The 22958-nt window shown below is 40.0% G+C and overlaps 1 protein-coding gene across 1 annotated transcript in view; it reads right to left on the reverse strand.

Moving 5' to 3' along the window:
- Positions 1-96: 96 nt before the first annotated feature.
- Positions 97-22958, reverse strand: part of LOC122575147 (protein gooseberry-neuro-like) — a 29474-nt gene continuing 6612 nt past the window's right edge. The window contains exons 3-6 of the mRNA XM_043743706.1: positions 17950-18061; positions 3271-3467; positions 2208-2628; positions 97-1611 (exon numbers count right to left, since the gene is read on the reverse strand). Of these exons, the coding sequence (XP_043599641.1) occupies positions 1379-1611; positions 2208-2628; positions 3271-3467; positions 17950-18061 (963 nt within the window). The 3' untranslated portion in view covers positions 97-1378. The remainder of the gene's footprint in view (positions 1612-2207; positions 2629-3270; positions 3468-17949; positions 18062-22958) is intronic.

The following is a 22958-nucleotide window of genomic DNA, read 5'->3' on the forward strand; positions in this document are numbered from 1 at the left end:
CCTATGGTCAAATACGTTCATGTAAAATTCATTTATTTTAATTATAGCAGATCGTGTTTTCTTTATTTTAAATATAAAGTTGATTCGTATATTTATAGCAGAATCATGTTTCGTATTTATGAGAATACTATTTTACGGCTTTTCCTTTCCTTTAAATCGCCCTGTATTCAAGATATGTCGTAGTACTTTGAAAGTAATCTTCTAAGGGAGATTAACTCGTTTCATGATGTTGCAAGTGTAATAAATGTCTCGGGTGGTACATAATTTTTGCTAAATTATGTGCACCTTATTCTCGTATTGTGTTACTTCCGTATTCAATCATTGTTAAATAATTCCGCTGTATGAATAACGATCTGATCCAATTCTGGAGTATACGTGATTCATGTGGTCTACTTGAATAGGATTTAAGAAGACTAAAGATATCGTAGCGGTAGAATGGTAGAGCTACACTTTCTTCGCAAAATAAATTTGCTTATTTTATGAAGACACCTACTTACGTAGATTTTGTGCAAATGTTTCAGTTACAATCGTGGTTACGAATAAGAATGGAAACTTACCTTAATTTTAATCGTTAAGCAATTTTATACTCGGTTGGTGTATGTCTTATGTATAATAATAAAAATATAAAAATATATCGATTTATTTACAAAAATAGACACATCTCGAAATTTTTACGAAATTTTTCGATACAAACATTAGTTTTTATCCTTCACTTAATTAATAAGCGATTGCATTCCTGTACTGAAAACGTTTCAATGTTTCCTATGCCACACTTTTTCTTTAATTTAGGGACGATGTTAAATACAAAATATTAATTTTTTAAATAAAACAACTAATAATTTAATAAATAATTTCTTTCTGTATTTTACAGATTATTTTTTGATGCTCATACGACTTATGCAGTTTGTATAGAATTTGCTAATTGTATTACAATTAACGTTATATTAATACAGCACTAAAATGCGTATTGTATCAACATATTGCCACATCGCTTACTCTTCATTAAGAACTGTTGAAAGCTTTGTCATTCTTTGGAATGTACAGCGATTTAAAACTCTTGCCCAACATTGTAAATGCCGAATCCTATTTTGCATTATTTACAAAATGTACAATATAACTCGAAGACCACGAGAAACATATCTATAAGGATGTCCTAACAGGACATACCTAAATCCACCTTTATCCATTTTCTTTATTTTTATTTCTCAGACATCTCGACTGTCTAAAGTAAAGACAAAGCAAACTTGCTGAACTCACAGGGATTGACGAAGAAGATGGAGAACCGGAAAGTTCTCCAGAAGGCGAAACCCATAATACGCAATAAAACGTCGATCGATACCTAACTGACTTTTACTAATGCCCATGCAATCATCGTCCGTTAAAATATGCCGCCCACGCTTCGATGATAGTTCAACTGAGCGTGTTGGGAATAATCGTAGCCCTGGTCGTACCACTCCACCGCCGATGCAGAATTCCCGGTACCAGAAGACGGTGTACCAGCATGACTCGCGTGCGAGGAATGTTGATGACTCGAATGACTCGACGTATATTCACCTTGGAAGTGATTGAACTGTCCCCAGCCGAGTTGCGTCCTGGACCAATCGGTGTTACCTGAAATTGGGTCATCGTCGTTGCTCATTATCGTGTCTCAAGTATTAAAATTGCACGGAATGCGAGCAGATTTAAGATTATACACGTTAGGTTATAAATTATAATTTTTGTTAAACGTATTGCACTTTTTCCAAGAAGGTGGTTCAATTCGAACATGTTATGGATATGAGAAAATTTTCAGAGATACTCTTCAACCAATAATAAAAAGTGCACGGAGAAAGATGATAATAAAAATTGGAAGTTTTCACAAAAAATTGTATCTAATTCATTGTGATTTTTATTTTCGTACCACGTATTACGCACTATGTACTATCCGTAATCGATTTTTTGAATCCTTTACAGCCCTAAGCCAACCAAACCAATTGCGATTCAAGCATCGGGCAGCCGAAATTGTCGAGTTCCCGCGCGAGTTCTCGCACTCTACTAATCATGTACGTACCTGACTATTATGGATAATATGAAATTGGTAACATTATAAAAAGTAGAATTGATCGATTTGTCTTTGGAGGGGCTCGGTAAATAAAAATAGTAAATAAAAATAATATTGCCGAGAGAAGAACGAAATTTCAATATTTCCATAATATAACACAACTCACCAGGATTATGAGAGAGGGTCGTAGGTGCCCCGTGAGCCGCAGGAGGCTGAATCGTCGGTACTTGTCCAAGTTGCATTGCGTGTCCCTGTAAAGAACTCAAATGTCCCGAAATCGACACCGCGTGTCCTTGAAGGGCACTACCGATCGTGGAAGGCACTTGGGCCACGGAAGTGGTGGTTGACATCTGCGCATTGGTTCCTGGAACCTGATGAACAGCGGTGCTTGCTTGTTGCAACGTCGTTGGACTATGGTGCAACGTGGTTGGAACTTGCGTTATTCCAGGTGGTATTTGAGGGACCTGCGGTATTTGCGCAAGCTCGTGGCTCGCATATTGACAGGGAGTCAATGGCAAGTTTGCTACCGAGTGAACTATGCTTCCTGCATGCTTTCGTAGTCGCGCTCTGCGATTGCTGAACCACACCTGGAATTAGAAGTGTGTAAAGTTTGATTCAAATATCGAGTATAGAACTTCATAGTCAATTCATTTTCATAGTCAAATTATAAATAAATTATACGAAAAATACAATGGTGCGCCAATACATCTTGTAGCCATTGTATAAATATCGACGTAGTGTTTAAAGTAGCAAGGTATTCTTTCCAATTAACGAATGAAAAATCTAATTAAGAGTCGTCCCAGGAAAATTTGATATTTGTAATACTTTCTAATAAGTAAAAAAAAAAAGAAGAAGAAAAAAAATAGAAATTTTAAATTGTACGATGAATAATAACATCTTCATGTACTTCTTTAAAAAATGCGAATAAACTCGTTGCTTGACCTAATATAGTTGAATAAACATCCTTCTATTCATTCCTAAAATTGAAATATTTCCATTCAGTACATAATTTAAGATTTTCGTTCAGCTATTGTATAACTCACCCTGTAACAAGGAACTAGTTTTCCATTTGAATCTCTTTCAAAGTGTACTATTTATTTTAACCATACGAGGCATTCTGTGAATATACATGTATATCTTGAATACCTCAGTAATTTTCACGTTCCTCGCACGACTAAACGCAAAAAGGGTAAATTGTCAGGATACTCGACAAAAGGCATGAGACTCACTTGAATTCTTGCTTCCGTGAGACCAGTCCTCTGAGCCAATTCTTCCCTAGCATAAACGTCCGGATACTGAGCACGCTGGAACGCTGTCTCCAGTTGTTCTAGTTGTTCCCCAGTGAATGTCGTCCTGCTTCTCCGTTGCTTTCGCTTTAGAGGAATTCCAGGTTCGCTTTCCGTATCGGATTCATCACCACAACGACCTGTCGATCGTTGAATCATGCTATCATCTTATTTACTCTGCATTATACGGATTAATTTCGAGCCACGATGCAGCTTTATGATTAATTAATCACATTCAACGATACGCAATTTACATGCTAAATGATATACCTACCTATTTTTAGCTTTTTAAATATAATATATATCAGAATATAATGCTTTTATGAACTTTGAAATTAATTAATTATCGATCGGATAATTAATACATAGGTAAAATTGACGTACACGTAAAATTTTTGAAGCGCGAGATTCAAGCACAAGATTTTCATATCACGTTATCAAGCTAAGAAATACGATAATTCCTAGTATCTACAGTAGTACCTAGAACTGCAAATACTTTATTATTTACTTAATTATTTAATACTTAAATAAATGTAATTATTTAAGAAGAATATTAAAGAAAATATACTTAGATATTAACTAGGAAAACACATAACCTTCCAAGATCGAAAGAAGAAATTCTCGTACTCATAGATTTCTCGAAATCGAATCGAACGATTTCTCCGCGTTCTCTGAAACAGTCTGCAGCTTTCACGCCATTTAATTCCGCTTCACGAAACAAATTCGCAGGTAAGCAAACATCAGGAGAAGTAATCCCCATCAAAGGTACGTAAATAGTTTCCTGTCATAACAAACTTCTCTCCTTATTCTTGCATTCATTCTACCAGTTAAAAGAGCACGCGAAACGCGTCAGCAATTGAAGATGAAATCGACCGTGCCAGAGCTCCGATTTCGTTTTCCCCAAACGATTCGTTGGACACGTTCGATGGAAGCGAAGAACAGTATTTCAATAACCTCAACCACGAGGAATCGATCCTCGATCCAACAATGGGCCTCGTTTCTGGACGCTCGATTGAACGATAATAGCGGACAATCGATGATACAATAGAGAGTCGACTTAGGAGCAAACTGTGCTTCGATTGATCGCAATGGTCATCTTTATTGGCTTATTTCGTGATCCGTATATTGTTATATATCCTTGTGCTTTTTACTGCCATTGAGAGAAATAGACGCACGAGCTGTTTGGGTTCTTATATTTGGCCGAATAAATACGAAGGAAGTGTTTAAAGAATACGAAGAGAATATTTAGTTTACAAATCATGAATACAATGAGTAAGAGGATATGAAAATTGGCATTACTGGTTCGAGTATCGAATTGAGAAAGAGAACACGTCTTGAATGTTCTTCCGAGTGTTGTTTGCGTTGATGAAAGAAGGTTTCTGAAGGAAGGAATTTTTGCGTGACACACTTTGATCTCCCAGTGTGATTCCTGGAAAAGATTTGGGCAAGGTTAGTTATGGAAATGCAGTTTGATTTATTTGTTTCTGACGTATTGGAATTATTAATTGTACGCATGGGCTGCTTGGCTCTTATTATTTGTTTTATTTTATTACTTATGTTATTACATTTTCTATTATTACAATCACAGTTTAAGAATCACCGATACAACGAACAAGAGGCATTTAACAATCGGCATATCAAGTGTCGAGTATCAAATCGAGGAAGGAAAGACAACTTGGATGTTTTTGGTTCTGAGTGAAAGCTGAATGCTGCGATCAGACGAGTGCTGCCACCTACTCTTACACCTGTCAAGTTCATGCTGCCTCTTTATTCGATAGATGACAGTACCTGGTTAATCGCAGGTAAGAAACGCAACAGTGTATGACAAGAACGAATATCATTAAATTGTGTATTGAGATGAATATTTTTCATCAAAACGGAAAGAATCAGGGAAGAGTCAGAATCAGGACAGAACGGACGGAAATTAGTTTCATTTTTTCATCGTCGTCTATCAGAACCTATCTGTGGATAGTATTTCTACATGCGCAAATTGATCAAGTTTTCACTTGGACAAATCCAATTTAGTGGATTATTTTGTCAACTTTTGCTATTGCATCTTCCTAGCTAGAATCATAATTTTCTTCCTTGTTCGAATTTCGAAATACGTCTGTAGAGGCGTACAAATTTTTACGCGTATGTAGATACTGACTATATTGGTTGAGTTATTTTTTGGAATAATATTTAATTACTTGAAAACTAGACTCGAAATTCGAATCAAAATTGCACGCGAACATACTTAAAGTTATAAACAACAATTTCCACAGACAATTTTGAGGATGAATTTCTATTTAATCGATCGGTTATTAACGATTATCACGCGCGCCGCTATTAAACGCAAGCTATACGATGAACTCGCGCGCAATTTACATTATGTATATAATTATAGGCTTTTTTTAAATGCAACGAAAAATTTCCAGTTTATAGAAATGTTTAAAATCACGCGGAATTAATTTAATTCCGCAAAAGTCGAGTGTTAATAAAAAATAATACAAGTATTTTGTATTATATTCATTTCAATAATATTAAATAACGAATTAAGTACAAAGACAGCGTATTCAGGTTGTATTGAAATAATTAAATATGAAATAAATGTTCGTCATATGGTTTTCCTTATGAAAGTTTCAAGGCGAAGCAATTTTTAAGGAACACGATCTGGAAGACAGTATTCTATAAATCTCCATTGAGAATTCTAAAAAATTCTATTAAAATTCCAAAGAAGAATGTTAGAAGCAGAGATTTTTTCTCGTGCAGAGAAGGATAGTAATATTTCGCAAAGAAGAGGGATCAAATTTTGACAAATGTGACGCGGCCTCCAGAAAGTGGAGCCACTTCAAAAGACCGCCGCTGGGAATTCGACAGGCAAATTGCACACTTCTGTCGCAGGCTTGGCCGTTCCCCGGCACAAAGTGAAAACCACAGGAAAAGAGGGTATTGTTCATAGCATGGCAAACGATTCGAGACAGGTTCTACTGTCCAAAAGGCAAAACATGACTCGTCGCCGTTTCTCAAGCAAAAGGATTCCCTTTTTCTCGATGACACAATGTCGGTACCTTTGTGGTTTTCTATGTTTTGTTACCGTTTCTAAAGATTTATTGAAATAAAATGAACGAATAGGATAATATATGTTTTGGAAAAGTATACGAGACGAGTTTCTAGATATTAGGAAAAACATCGTTTATTTATAAGAATGACCGTATTCAAGAAATAAGTCTAGAATTAATTGTTCTTAATTACATGTTGTTTCTATCAGGAATAATAAAGAGTAAAAAATTAGGCAGGATAACTTAGTAACTATAATTACGTATAATTGTGAGATATAAAAAAAATTTCAGAAACGCATCCAATAACATTGTAAACCAATAAGAAGCTAAAAAAACAAGAAAAATTTAAACAATCTGCGATCCTCGAGTTTGACAATTTCGTTTCGGTTCTCGGGTTATTAGAAAAATTTCAGGATCGTCCTTATAAAGCGATCCCAGTCGTCATTAAATGTCCAATGAATGTACGAAACGTACGCGTCTCGATGATCGTAGTAGGTTTAATGTGCCGTCGTGGTGAAATATCGAAGAACATTTTTTGGTCTGTCCGAGTTGGTCCGCGGTGTCCCACCACGAGGTGACAGGAATTTAAACCGGGTGTCCGTCGGCTTTATTGTAAATGCAACTTGTCTCCGAAGCATTCTTCCATTCTTCCGTTTGTCATAGAAGAAATGCGTACGGGCCGGCAAAGGTGCCGCCAAAGGGATCACCGAGTCTCCTCTGTCGTTCGTGTCCAACGCGGGAAATTTTACTCTTGCGACCGGTAGCCTTTGGATCGAATGGAGAAACGCAACTTTCCAAGCTTCTTCTTCTCACGTTGTTAGTTAAAAGCGGATCTTGGAACTCGCTACCTTCTTTCATACTACGTGGCTGTGATTCCATTTAAATTAATTTCATTTCGAGCAACGCCACTTTCGCATCTTCCCTCTTTTTCCTTCGTTAAACAAAAGCGGAGCTTTTTAAGAAGCTTTTTCGCACTTCGTTTATATAACTTAATTTAATTTAATTCTCTTCAATTTCGAGGATCATCACTTTCAAATATTCCCTTTGCTATACGCGTAGCTGGTTAAAAGCGGAGATTGGAACTCCAATAATAATACAAATTAATTTAACTTCGAGCAACGGTATATTTCAAGCTTCCTCTTGTTTAGTTAATTGAAAGTACATAGAAAGAGATCGTGGAATTTAAGAGACCCCCTCGTACCCTGTTCATATAGTTTAATTTAATTCAGTTTCATTTTATATTCATCATGTTATACGTATAGTTAGTCGAACGAGGTGGAGACTGGGACGTGCCAAGCTCCCGCGCTATGTTCGTATAATTTAACCTGATTCAATTTCGTATAATTGAATTTCGAGGAACACCACTTTCTGAGATTCTTTTTTATATTATGTATAATTAGTCGAAAGCAGAGATTGGAATTTATCGAGTTTCCTCTATGGAGGAACCGCACTTTTCATTGAGTTCCATTTTCGTTGGATTTCGTTTGTACTTTTCATGGCATTTAATTCGTTGCATGACTGTCGACGAGTCAGTCTCGAAGCTTGTTCAACTGGATAATTGGCAAGAAGCGAGGATAGGAATTTATAAGGATAATTACAGCGGGTTTATTAACAACGTTCGCGTATGAGAGCGACTTTGACTGCCACGCCGAAATCACATGTTTCGCTGAGAACGCCACAGCAGTATTTTTATTATTCAAAGCATATAATGGCAAAATAATAATAAACTGACGATGTAAGACGTCATTCTTCCCCAATCGACCGTTTATCTTATTGGTGGTCACGGGTGACCATCGTGGCACCTTGGTAACAGTCGATAGCGACGTATTACAACGAGGCTTCGTTTATTTCGACAAACCATTCGCATTCGTTATTTCGTCGTAAGCGAAACGTGCAGAATATATCGTTGAAACGTGTAGAAGATATTGGTAAACGGTATCTGCTCGTTCTACATATAATAGCAAGGTATGTGCACGCTTCTAACTTCAATTATACGATTATAAAGCAGCATTTACGATTATTTTCCAAGCTGTGTTTATAATAATATTCGTAGATTACCCCTCAAAGATAGGGATGCAAACATAGTGCACCGTTAGATGCAAGATTTATTCTCATTTTTTTATTGATGTTCTAATAAAAATGTTTGATCCTTCAATGGGGTACTTTTTATTTCAAAGTATCTTCTATTTATCGGTTATATTCAAAATGCCCTGACTGTCGATTTTCATAAAATTTTTACAATTGTAAGAAGTTCAAGCGCTCCGGTCACCAATGACCACCGTGGAGAAACCGTGGCGGGTCATATATGACCAACGTGGCAGTCAAAGTGTTTTGTGAAAAATCAATAGAGCTGACGCCGAAGATTGAACAGGAACGTCAAAGTGCGAACGATTTTACTTTACACCGAAGCCATAGAGAAGAAGCGTACGTAGGTGACGAGTTATCTAGCCATTTACAACTGTTCCAAGCGGTCGTGAACAGATATCGAGGTTCGTTATACGGCGCAACAGTCTCTCGTTCATATGTAAACGTACAGGACTTTGCTCAGCAGGGATGCTGACCAGCACATTTCAGGATGACGTTGCTTCGAAAGAGATATTTGCTCTCGACTTCGCGGCCCTCTCTAATTGATTACACGCATCTTTTCACGCGTTCTATTCAGCCAATCGCCTCTCTTTTCATCTCGGTTGAGGGCCGATATTGATTGTGCCTATCAACGAGTAAACCCGACCGACAGCCGGAGATCGTCCCGTGTGAAGCGAGTAATTCACTGGTCAGGCATTTGTCGTGCGTCAACCAACGTCGTATATCAGCTTCTGATCATGTGCCGTGGATATCGATGAACGTCTTGTCTGTGTATTCTCGTCGCGAGAACAAGCTCGAACAGAACGATCGAAGAATCGCCGATTTTAAGCGAAATTTCCCTTAGCAACTTTGAAGGAAAAACAATATCAACAATAGGAATTCCTCGCCGATATTTTGCAAGGGCTAAATTTTATGGCAATTCTTCGTCCGCTCAAAACCACATTCTTCGGCTACTCTCTTCGAATCTACCCACGAGCGGAGACCTCAAAGTTTGTCGAATTTTTGTATTAATTCGTTAGAAGGCTATTTTGTATTAATTCGATGGAACGGTAATGCCATTCTGATCCTCGCGATTCGATCGCTGCTTGCAATTTCTCGAAACTTACGAGTGCTCGTTTAGAGCTTCGCAAGCAGCTTGTACAAGTTCGTACAACGAACGGATTGGTCATGGAAAATCATGGAAAATCATGGAAAATCACGGTGGAGGATAAAATTTTGCTGTTCGAAAGGACGACGGAGGCGTCGAATCTGCCCCCTTCCGCAGTAAAAACGAGGCAAACGTATCGCGCCATGAGCAAACAACGTTGGTTCCTGTTCTGCATCCGTTGTGTCGTAGGGAGAATCGCCGCTTTCCTGCGCCTCCCTTTTGCTTTCCGCGTGTCGAATCGCGGCCTGAATGGTGGAAAAGGTGCCGCACCTTCGTAGGTTATAAATCTAGTCGGGCCCTCCCTGTCCCACCTTTCTCTCTCGCAGCGGTCCTAGGGGGTCTTAGAGCGTGTGTGAGGTCCCCTAAATGGTAACAAATGTCTACAAAATGCCAACAATGAGCCGCGAAGCGGTTGACATCCGAGAGCGCATTTTATTTTCCTGTCAACGCTCCCTCGTGGTAAGACGAGGAAGGAACCATGTGCTTGTCATGGCAAACTGGTATATGCGTCGTTGTTTAAAATATCGCACTCGAACTCGCTGTCTGATTATTCGAAACAGTTGAATAAATTTCATCTACAGCTACGTTTCGTTAGAATTGATCGTATTTGCAATTCTGGTAGCATCGTTGCGAGTCTCGATCTTTTTGGTCTACGTACCTTTCGTGGTTTTTCTAATTTTAATAGTCCCACTACGTCTACTTGCGTTTCATTCGAATTGCAATAGTTTCACAACTGAACGTATCCCACTTTTCAATTTTCCATTTCCCACATATATCTCGTTACTTTTCACGTAACGAAATTTCTTTTCCAGGGAAGCTTTCGCGCCTATGAAAAATAATAAAATTCTTCGAGTTCGTTGATTCTTAATTTCGCTTTTCCTCGCATCGTGGAGTATCTTTCCTCGAATACATAGCGACGATAAAGTAGCTCTTACGTAAAGGGAAATTAAATTTTGTAGATTAAAGTGAACAAGATCGAGCCGAAACGGCGTCGAAACCATAAAATGGTGTAGAAAGAGCGAACCGCATGAATGACTATAATTTATCTTGTTGTCAGCATTGGCCGCAAGGGAAGAAAGAGGAGGTCGATGGGACAAGACTGTCAACACGAACGACTATTCTTTCCCCGTGTATCGACCTGACCGAACCACTATAGCGCAGTTCTTCAAGTACAAATCAGGGCACGTAGGTACTCTTGGGAATTGTAAAGAAGTCACCGCCCAAGGATCATTAACCGCGAGCATGGTGGTCTCTGTTCATGGTGGAAATCGCACGGCAAAATTTTAAGCTCGGATCTAAGGCCCGTTTCCGTCTTTAGCTTGGCAAAAAGGAAATCACAGCGAACGTCGACTCGAAACGGTTTCATCTTCGAACGTTTCCCAAGCAGATAGAATTATACATCGATCATCGTTCTGAATAGCAGATTGATCTTTCTGAAGAATTTGGAAGCGACGAAATGCGCATTTAAAATTTCTATTTTAATTTTGAACCCGTGCTTCGAGCTTATACTTTGCTTTTATAGAGTCGACCATGCGAGTTTGTGCATTTTATTTCAAATAACTTTGAGCGATTGTAACTTTAATTCCTAACATATTCTTTCCAACACACAATTTTACATTTAATTATCTTACATTTACTTTTATCCGTAGAACGATACGTTTGTTCTCTGAGAAGCTCGGTTAATTATTCTTCGATTCGATCGAGCATTTTGCGCTTGGTAAACGTTACTCTGCAGCTGCATTTATAAATCTCGCAAATTGCCGATTCCTAGAAAGCACCTATGTCTCCTAATCGAAGGCAGCAACTCGCATGGTTTATGTACCGCAATGATTTATCGCTATCATTTTGCCTGGTGGTGGCGCAATGCTCGAGCAACGTGTATTGTGAAATTTTTAAGATTTCATCGAATCTACGATTCTTCGAGTGTCACACTTCCCAATTCGACGTAATCTCAAACTACTTTTCATCCGACCGCCTCAATCTCGCCCGGTTGCATTAATGTTTTTACCAGGTACCGTTTCACAGATTACAATCAAACGTGAACCATTACATGGATCGGTCGGTGTATTCTCGATCTGAAAAGGATTATATGCTCGCGTGACAAGGACCGCAACAGCTTGCAGCGTAACATATTAGATACACGGCTTGATATCACGCCGGACAGGCTGCTCCTTTTCTTTGACATTGCTCCTTTTTCCATTCTGACACACTCGCCCCTCACCTCTTTTTCATTTGCTCCCATTCTTTTTTAACGTTGATGCTTCATTGCATCGAGACGCAACCGTCTCTCGCCTGTCTTTTTTCCCTCGATCGTTTCGATAAGGTTCGCTGGGATCAACGTGGACCGAACCATTGACATTTATTTCATACTTTTAGCGATAATATCGTGTCTCTTATAGGTTTATCGAGCGTTGTTTCCGGGCAACACTGTAGCCCGTGTTAAGGCGGCGGTTCAACTCGTTGTTTTATATTATTTCTATCGAATTATGTATTCAGATGTGATTAAAATATGAATTGAAGGTTTACGAGCGGTTTGACGCGATGTCAAACACCAGTGCCAACACACGCGGATATTCTGTAAGAAGCGATAAAACGAGCAACAAAATACCTTCCGCTAGTAAGATAATACGCTATGAAATTATGGTAATTACAGCTGGCAATATTAACATTTATCGAACAAACTTACTTCTAACGAGTACAGAGATTCTACTCTCGTAAAAATTCTATCCTCCTAGAAAACTATGGTCGTCGATGTACTCGTAAGTAAGTGTTTACACAGCGCTAATAACGAGTTAAATAGTCTGTCTTTGAACGTGAGGTTCGACGAATTACAAGGCGAACTCGTTCGTTGCTAGCTCGAGCTCAAGTGTCTTTGCAAGCTAAATAATCCTTCGCCTCGTAACTCGTCACGTTCCGTGGATCCTCAGCCTTGCGTCTTTTTTACGATGACTAAATACGTAAATAGATCGATTAAAATAGACCTATGCTACCTTACAATCCGTTAAATTTACTGGATTTTCAACACCTCTACCAGACCCTAATGACATGTTCTATCTCTTCTCGCGTGTCAGTGTACTTAGGTGGATCGGTTAAATCAATGTCTCGAATTCTCAGCGGCGCGTCGATCGTCGATACAATCAATAAACCTGATTGTGAATCACTTAGCGGCGTTGCTCATCGGGTCGGTTGGTTCTGATTACGTAGGAGGTCGGAGGTGGTGTAAAGTGTAAAGCATCGGAATGGATATACATATAACACACGTGGAAAGGAATAAGAGAGAGAGAAAGAGAGAAGAGCGAGAGAAGGAGAGGGTGGGCAGGACCCATTAGGCTAATCCCTCGTCGGCGGCCTCGGCCAAAGGAACGGAATAAGAAGGAATGAGAAAGCCACAGGCTACGTGTCATTCCTGCTCGCCTGCCGACACCTATACTCGGCCGACACCTTCGTGGCCGAGCTGTACGAGTATATCCGTTCAGAGGTGCTCCCTATCACGACCGCTCTCTCGTATTCCTTCGCCATCCGCGATGGAATTCGTCCATTGTCCTTTCTCTGCGTAGCGCGAATCCGCGTACACCACTGTTCTCCAACGTTAAAACGCTTACTATGCATAAAAATCGGACGCTTCGGATTATCAGTGAAACGACGTATAAAAATTGATCGCGGCTGTACTACCAGTTAGACATTTGAAATCGTCTTTTTTAGTTTTTCAACTTTATCTCGTATTTGTTGGGTATTCTATCAACGATTTGGAATTGATATTGCAAGTATTACGTAATTTTCTTCGCGTGAATATTTAGGATTTGGGTGGAAGCGTTTTCGAAGGTAGCAAAGACGCGAGCTATTTGTATTGTATTTTTCTAGATTCGAAGGATCTGTGCGCGTGATGAGTCTGGACTTACAGTGCAGCGAGTAAGATGTTACATGGGATAGTGATTCTTGGATCGTAATGGTTATGCAATGGGGTGTACATATTTGCACTGTGTGAAGGTATTGGAAGCTAGCAAGCGATCTGTACAATTCGCCGCATCCAGGAAGGAAAATGGTACAGCTGACAGAATCTTTAGCCCTATATATCTGTGACCTTCAAATTTGTACGTTGCAATTCCAGTCTTGTTTCAACACTTTTAATGTTTTAGCCGTTGAATTTCCATAGGCACCACCCACGGGTGTGGCAGCTATAATACAAGCAAATTGATAGTTTATGGGTTCTAGTGCCTTCCACTGGTTAGTTTAGTATCTATTTCGATATGCTAATTCAAAACACCGCACGATCATTGGTTTCGTTCAAGAAACGTTAAAAGTTGCGAATGTACTATCTCTCGATAGTAAACTATAGTAGTTGTACCGCTATATCACATAATAATTTATTCCTTTCCTAAACAGATTACTCCTTTCCATATATTTCTCTTAATTCACCGACATTACCGTTTCGAATTAAATCAGAAAACGACGCGGGCGGAATCGAAGAATTCCTACGCAACGTTCGTTTCACGAAAGAAGATTGAGCTATCGAAACGAACGTTTGTCACACCTTGCGTCAAAAATTTCGCAAATTAATGGACGCTAATCTTTGAATTCTAAACTATCCGTTTAGGCGATTTAATTTGGGTTTAACGATCGCACAACCCCAGCGACGATTAAACGTGATAATTACGTGCGTTCTCGCGAGATCGCGAGAAAGAAGTTTGATGGATTAACTTTTAATTAAAAGGTATTAAACATTAACGACGGTCATTTGCAGGGACGATGAATGCTCGAGCACGGTCTATGCCGATGGATATCTGTAATTGAGGGGTTCAGTTTTAAAGCGGTCCGTAACACTTCGTTCACGAAACGCTTCAACAACAGCCCTCGATGGCTTTACACCTGTTCCGCTTCGCATTTTATTAATATTCATTCACCCCTATCTCCAACGTTGTATCTAATTAACATACTTTAACGTTAATCGTAACAGCTTTATTAATATTCGCGTCGTTTAGGTACTTGCGGATCAGTTAGCAGTTAAACGTCGGATTATATTTAAATATTTCTTTACGCCGAGGTGTAGCTTTTATTCGAGTAATTATTCTTTCAGGGCTACATCGAACACCATATCCAATGTGAGATTCGTAAATAGCTTACTCGTTCTTAGATTATTTAGATTTTTCATTATCTATTAGATGACTGTTTCTAATTATGTAAATTAAGCTTGATGTACTTCCATTGAATATCCATTATTATATTTACAATTACGCCGTTATTAATCATTTCACGTCTAACTCGTCGTTACATCGTCTGGATCAGATCTATTTTCAATGGAGTAGGCAATTAATGCTCTAATCGATCTTCGTCCACGCAGTTTCTTCGACGCTCAATATATTAACGGTACTGCTTTTACAACATTAGCAGCGATTCACGTAATTTCATTAGTTTCTCTCCATTTACTGCTACGGGCAAGCGTTGAATCGCGAAGAAGACGTAGCAACCTTTGTTCCTTCTTTCCAAATAAATTATTATCTGACGCTTGGTTCGGAAAAGGTTCTAACGTGTCGTGTATCTTGAAAATTATGCAGATCCATTTACGTTCATATTCCATGTAGTCGTTGCGACGAATATTCTAGTTAACGTTATTATCAGAAAGAAGACATCACCCGATACAATTCTCATCTGATATTTCGCAATCGTTGGAGAAAAATAATACGACGTGGTATTTCTTCGCAAAAATTTCCAACCGATTAAAAATAATCATCGTTTTCGTCATTTTCAAAAGATCTTGCACACAGCTAAACAGCATCGACAACGAAAAAATTCCATTGTCTTTACATTTCCAGCCCCTTTTCTTCGTAACCGTCGAAAGCCAACACGTCGAGAGACTCGCATGAAACTTATTCATCAATAGGCTGCATTGCAAGGTGTCACGGTGGTTACGGGGGTCCGTAAATGAGCACCACTGCCGACGTGTGGCAGGCGGCCCGTTTGATCTCCGCGGGACCCTCGCAGGGCCCTACAATCCCTTTGCCTCTCGCCTCTTTCCTCGCATTCTCCAAGATCCACGATCGAAGGATCTAGCCGTTCTTCTCCCACCTTCTTCTCCTGGGCCCGTTTCCCTCTCGTTTTCTCTCTAAAAATAAACGCACGTATACGCGCGTCTCTTCCACCACCATGTCTTCCCTCTTCGTCTCTTTCCTTGTCCGTTGCTTCTTCTTCGTCTCTCGTTCTCTTTCCGTTTCCTCCCTCGCTCGCGCAGACTATTTTTATTTATGAGAAGCCGTCTCTCTCCACGTTCAATCGTCTCTCTTTCTGCCTCCCTTCTTGACCGCGGCAACGCGCCTGACGGTCCCGACTTTTAAGACTTCGGAACACCTGTACCGCTAATTCCTCCTTGTCTACCTGTATCACTCACGAAAACAAATTCCCGCCTCGTGTCAACGGGCAGTGACTCGATGTCGCCTGAAATCGTGCCTGAGTGCTTGATACTCGTGGAGGAATTTTGTTGCAGCAGATTGGTGGGGAACATTTGGCTTTGTAGTATTTTTCACGCTGGATGTTAATCGACGAGGATATACCTTGTTTCTATGCTACGTACGAACGGAACGTTTTTGTCCTTGAGTTTCTTTTTCCTGGCTATTTGATCGATTAGATGGGCAAGACGAAATTGACTTGTAAGCAGGATCAGTTTCTTGTATCGCTCACGTACAATTTCTGATTTCTTCATTTGGACATCTTTCATCCTTTCACGCGCCGTTTCATTTATCTTAAGAATAAGTTACTGTGTAGCTATTTTTTTATTATATTCGATTAAACAATTTCTTCGATCTTGCATATTTTTGCAACTTTTGCGGTTACGCGATTTTATACGAAATGTGAGCAGAGATTTCGTTTATAGAATATTTTATCGCGCTAACTTACCGAATATTCTCTACATTTCCGCACTTAAGAATTTTCTATAAAATACATATACATCTTTGAATCGTTCGTTATACGTATTTACAATAATTTGCTCCATTTTATATGGAATATGCCTAAGAGAAAGAATAAAAAGAAATAAGCGATCTGTCGCGTGTTCTGTACATTTCTAAATACGTAAACATCCGCTATGGACCATCGACTCATTCACCGCGTGTATCTGTAATTTGCTCCATTTTCTGATACATATCCGCGAAGAAGAGTAAGAGGGATGACGAGCAAAAATAATCCTTCAGAACTTGAAGAAGGAAGTCTCGAAAAGGGGAGTGCACGGATCGCGAATGAAATGAGAAAAACGACGAGAAAGACTAAGAAAGGAGAAGAACAAGACGAAGAAGACGAAGAAGAAGAGGGATAATGCGTGCCCCGTAAGATATTGACACTCCTGTAATCCGTTTGTCGGACGTGTGGGCAACCTGGCTAATCCTGCTCACGCCCACCGAAGATTAAATCCTGAAGGCTTCCCGGCTCATTCGGACTAACTTGGCCTAACCGACGACGTAGGACCGGACTTAAAGTCCTGTACACACGCTCGCGTACGTCAAACTTCGTTCGTAGATACAGCAGAGGTTAAAAGCTCTTGATGCCCTCCGACGATGGATCGGCGGCCGTGTTTTTCTTCTTTCTTTTCGTCTTTCGTCTCGCGATATCGTCTCGCATCGCTACCACCTCCTCTCTTTTTTACGTTTTATCACTCGTCATCATTCTCTGCCTCTAAGTTTCTATCCACGCGTTTTTCCTTCCTCCGGCCAATGAATAATTAACACGCCGATGACGCGCGCCACGTATCTTTCTGTATCTTGTGCAATCGCGACGTTTGCGTTTTAGTTACGCGATCGAATCTTGAGGCGATTGTTCTGTAGCGAGGTTCGAGTTTCGGGCTAAGATTGTCGTAGAGATTATCTTCGATAGTCTAATTACTTTGGCAAACTAGACAGAGGAAAATTGTAGGGATGATGTGACGAGGATTTTTGTGGTCAAGAGAATCTTTACTCCCATTGAAAGAAGACTAAAAAGAAAACACTCCACTGAACTCGTTAAAGGAATAAAATAGACAAACCCGAAGATGGTATCCCACATGTTGTTTAGCAATTAAGTTAGAAAAATTTACCAAATGCCCAGCTGGACAAATTGTAAAGTACAAATTAAATAATAAAAAACAGAGAATCTTTAGTTATCTCAGTGAAACGAATATGCAAGAGGAAATATAGCAAACGTCGTAGTTAGCTCTAGCGACAGTTATTGGAAATTTTTGGTAGTTTGATATTTCCAGTTGTCGTTTGTGATACGCACATGACGAAGAAAATGAGTTCAAAGCGATCGTTCGAATGTTTCTGTTTAATGCAAAGAGTTACACTAAATTTGAAATAAATTTTATATACTAAATTCTAATCGTGTACTCACCGCCGCCTAGTATGCCATCGATGGTGTAGTCCTTTTTCCCATCATCACCAGGTCGTCCACCGCGAAGTAACCTGCTGATGGAGCTGACACTTGGAGGGTCTGAGAAACCTTCCTGCTTGAACGGAATTTGGTCAACGATTAGCAACAGAATAAATATCTTAACGATAAAATACAAAATAAATCTTCCATTCTTAATCGATGTGCCGATAATCGAGATTCTACTCCTGATAATATTATCTCAACCGAAATCCATTAATATCTTGTGGAAAATCTGCTTTGTCATTACCTAAACCGATCACAGCTATATATCCTAAATTTAATGTCTCCTTTTCGTTTTATTTTCATTACTAATTCGCGAGAACAATGCAAGCTCGCTGCCGGCGCGCCGTGGGTTGCACTTTGCCTGGCATTTGCGATTTGCAAATGCAGCCTACTGCACTACAATTTCGCGCGATCATTTTCAAAGCAAAATATACATTTTGCGCCGCTGAGATTCAGCGTTATTACACATCGCGTTGTGCACCGTTATGCGCAAGTATTTACTACGCTTGAATTCTTCGATGGTACGGTTGGATAGATCGTGAAATCTTTTTTTACGTACGAGACACTGAGAAGGTTTGCTCGAAAAAGCTGGCAGAATGAACGTTTTAGAAATCGTACGCCCCTTCCGCGTTGCGAAATTCAAAATAGATTTACGAATCCATTTTTGAGTAAATTCTCTTTTGCTAGCGTTTTTCGCTTACTCTTAGATACAATTATTTTGGTCGAAAGACCTAAGAAACTCGGAGACTTAAGAAATTGTTATGCTGCGTTTTTTAACGTAGGCGAAGAGCGTAGCTTCGTTTGTTATATTTCATTCTATAAAAATTCTAAACTGTAAATTATCAAACGTGAAATTTTCTGATATTTTTGAACGATCTTCGTGGAACTAGACGATATAGCAGAAGGCTGTACTCGGAAGAAATTTAATTTTCTCTTTTCTGCAAGCAATATCATAATTTATGTCATTCTAAAAATTAGTAATTATCGCATAAATCATTCTGCTAAAGAGCAAGCTTGGACAAATTGAAAATTTGATATATACATTTTAATAATATTTTAAACAAGTAGACATAATTACTCGAATGTCTCATTATATATGATAAATACGTTTCATTGTCGTATTTAACAAATTTCCTATACGTTTTATTTTACACCACAACTATTTGAAACGCATAAAATTATCGATCGTCGTAACATTCGACCAACTTTTTAACGTAGAATTAGCTGATTAAAATTTTACGACTAATCCATCAATTAACTTACTTCAACTGTATATTTTGCAACGGTGGCATGTAACTAATTATCCGATATAAACCTATGATATCGCGATCGAATATTTACCAGAAGTCAATCATACTCAAACGGCCTTTTTACGAGCCTCATGAATATAGTCACAAAATCTGTATTTAATTTTGAGACAGATCAATATACCAATAGCGTCGCGTCTACAGGCTGCGGACATATTTTATAGACTATAAACGTCGATAAACGTTTTCCTGGAGCAGAGGCGTGAATCGAGCGAGGCGCAAATTACAGAGCCTTCGATTATAATAGCAACAGTAGTTGGGTATGGCCATAAAAGTGTTCAAGTTTTTAATTCGCAGAACACATTTTTCATTTGCAAAACAAATTGAGTTATTAAAATTGTATTAAATACCTTCATCGTCGATGTAAAGCAAGAAATGCCTAATTGACACTACGTTTCTTCAAACACTTCGATACGTATTATGAAAAATGACGATAATTTCGCGTAGGAACGAGAACGAAGATCTTTGATATTCAGAGTGAGACGACAGGATACTATGGTATAATACGCTATAGGTATATATTCTAATAGCTATAATATTCTAAATATTTGATCACAAAATGTCATAGTTTTCGATATTATACAAAATCATCCGTCTTCGATCGACGCGTCCTACGATTGCTAACCCGAAACAGCGTCTGATCTTCAATCTCTCGATGCCTTTATCGCTTCACGAAGCGTAGATCCCGACCTACTACCACGCACAACCTCCGCAACGAAACGCCGATACTCATATACATATTACCTCGCATACCCGGCGGCATCTTGAAAATCTGTGAAAATCTGCAAGCCATATCGCCGCTTATCGATCTTCCTTATCTCATCGACGAAGCCCGAGAGATAATCCGAAATCTTACACGGTTAAAGGGGAGCGCGAGGAAAACCGAGAAATCGATGGTGGCAGAACAAAATAAAGGAAGGAGGAAGGAAGAAGGAAGATTGCAGAGGAATATATCGAAATAAAAAAAGAGATCAAATAAAATAGAAGAAGCTAGAGTGTCCTAGGTCTGAGGTGAAGGAACTGCATCCCTATGCATATAGTCGGAGCAAAGATAAGTGGAACAAGGGTAGTGGAACAAGGTATCGATGTATTTTAAACGAACTGCTACTTAGCGTTATGTATTCGAGTTTCGTTTGCTATGTATCTTGCTAGTGCATAGATTGTTTAATAATCGTTTGAAATTGACGTTCAACGCGAAGAAGACGTATTTAACGAAACTTCGTTAATACCTATTCCCGCTACCTGTCCGCTTATTTTTGCCCTCGACTGTATATTCGACGAAGATGAAGAGAAAGGTGGAGGCCTGACGAGAAGAGTAAAAGAGTCGGGTCGGAGTAAAAAGGGATGGAAGGTGAAAAAAGCGAAAAAGAGGGTCGCCGGTGTCGATGGCTATCTTTCGGATCGGCGATCTCAGAAACAATAACGATCCTTGTGCCCGTTGGTGGCGGTCGAGGCTTTAGGTCCGGGGCGATGACAGCGCGAGAGAGACGAACCTCTCTGTCGAAGAACGAGCAGAGAAACGTTGTAAGAAGGTGGATGAAGAAGGATGGATGCCGCCCCAGGTCTTCGGCACCAGGAACGCCTCCTTCCAACATTAAATGCCGTATTAATGCCGGCCACGACCGCCCGCTTCCACGACTCTGCAACGGCGTACGCGTTCACGAAACCGTTTTTCCTCTTTCGGCTTCGTCCTCCGCCTCTCAGCTTTGCCTCCACGCGTAGCCCGTTTCTCCTGCCCTTCTCTGCCTCTCTTTGTCTCGGTCGATCCTGTGCAGGATGCGTATACCAAGCTGCAACCTTCTCCTCTTCCAACATCCAAGGATTTATCTCTCTATCGACGATCGCCCTGGGTTGTACCACGTGGTTCCGCGATGGATCGGTTCTATTGGTTTCGTTGGTTTTGACGAAACGGAATGGAGGGATGGAATTTTTTCCTGGGCATCTCGTGGATTGAGAACCGTAAAGCGATCCTTATCTTCGTCGCGGCACAGATATGCGGGGTTGGTCCTGCCTTTTTCTTTCATGTTACCAGGCGAGTGCTACCGCTACCCGAATATCTCGATCAGTGGTTTCAGCGGTCGGGTCCGGTCCCGTTTCGGCCACCTTTGAATTCTGGGTGTTCGCGAACTACGACTATGGTTTTCGGGAAACGCAACATGCCATGCATTCATTTTATCTTAGAAGCTTAAGGGATGTTCTTAGAGCGTTGATCGAGCTTCTGCTAATCGAGTTTCTGTTACGATCATTTTGATAGAAATCGATTGTTTGGCGATACTGATCAGGTAGAATAGTCTCGACCTATTTGTGGAAATAGCCTGTAGCGGTGACCAAACGCTAGATCGAACCAGGCGGCACGTTATTCCGCTACATTCTCGGAATTTTTGATATATTTTCGAGTGAATGTGCGACAAATTCGTTTAACGTTTTAGATCCTCCTGTTTCGAAAGTCAGGTTTTTATTCGTGTTGATGATAGACGACAGGAAATTCTATTAAACCAACGATGGTAGTTTTCACTCAACGGGATAATTTTTGGCAACGCCTGAGCTACGAACACGGAGGATTTTCTGCACTGAGATGAAAATACAGGGGCGTATGACAGGTATATCGCAACAGTTGGTCAAAATATTCGTATAATACTCGAACCGTTCCAAGATTAATATCAATCTCACATCCCTACGAATACGAACGATTGGAAGCCTATACGCCATGGACACGATTCACGCCCTCGTATAATCGCGTTACACGTTCTTTCTTTTTTTTTTTAACTGTCCTCTCTATCGAACATCCAGCGAGGAAATTATTATCTTCCGCGGAGTTCCAGCCGGAACATGGCTGTTCGCATGGTGATGCTTACGATTTCTCAAGGTGTCGAGATAAAACGCCGCACACGGAAGAGGCTATTCTTGGAAAAGTCGTTTTGCATACTCGAAAATCGCGGCACGAACGAGGGAGCGTTACGCCAATGAGGTGTGGGTGTAGGCGGCGGGCAGTAACGTATTAAAGGACACGCGAGTCGCCTCGGGGCGCTCACGTACACCCCTGCCCACCTCGTGCACGCCTCGTGCACAAGATTAAAAAGCCCCACTCACTCGCGATCTTTCGAGAGATAGAGGGACCCTGCGGAAACGTCCACCCCGCGATCTAGAGGTCGGACGACGACGCCTTTCAACGTTTTCCACCGTGGAAAACTGGATCCGCGAAATTGCTACTTCGGTACAGAGACGGTACGGCCAGCTGTTACGCGTTCTAGACCTGTTTCTATCGATAGACGCAAGCATTTGCATTTTTCGTGGACATATTTGTTTATCGTCGATTTAAACTGTTATATACTGACACGTTCATTTCTGTATATATATGCGAATCGTGTATGGCAGTGAATGCGTCGAGGACCCATATGTTAACACTTTGACTGCCACGCCGAAATCATATGTTTCGCTGAGAACGCCACGGTAGTATTTTTATTATTCAAAGTATATGATGGCAAAATAATAATAAATTGACGATGAAAGACAACATTCTTCACCAATGGACCGTTTATCTTATTGGTGGTCACGGGTGACCATCGTGGCACCTTGGTAACAGTCGATAGCGACGTATTACAACGAGGCTTCGTTTATTTCGACAAACCATTCGCATTCGTTATTTCGTCGCAAGCAAAA

This window comes from Bombus pyrosoma, linkage group LG14 (genome assembly GCF_014825855.1).
Source record: "Bombus pyrosoma isolate SC7728 linkage group LG14, ASM1482585v1, whole genome shotgun sequence".
Classification (NCBI taxonomy): domain Eukaryota; kingdom Metazoa; phylum Arthropoda; class Insecta; order Hymenoptera; family Apidae; genus Bombus; species Bombus pyrosoma.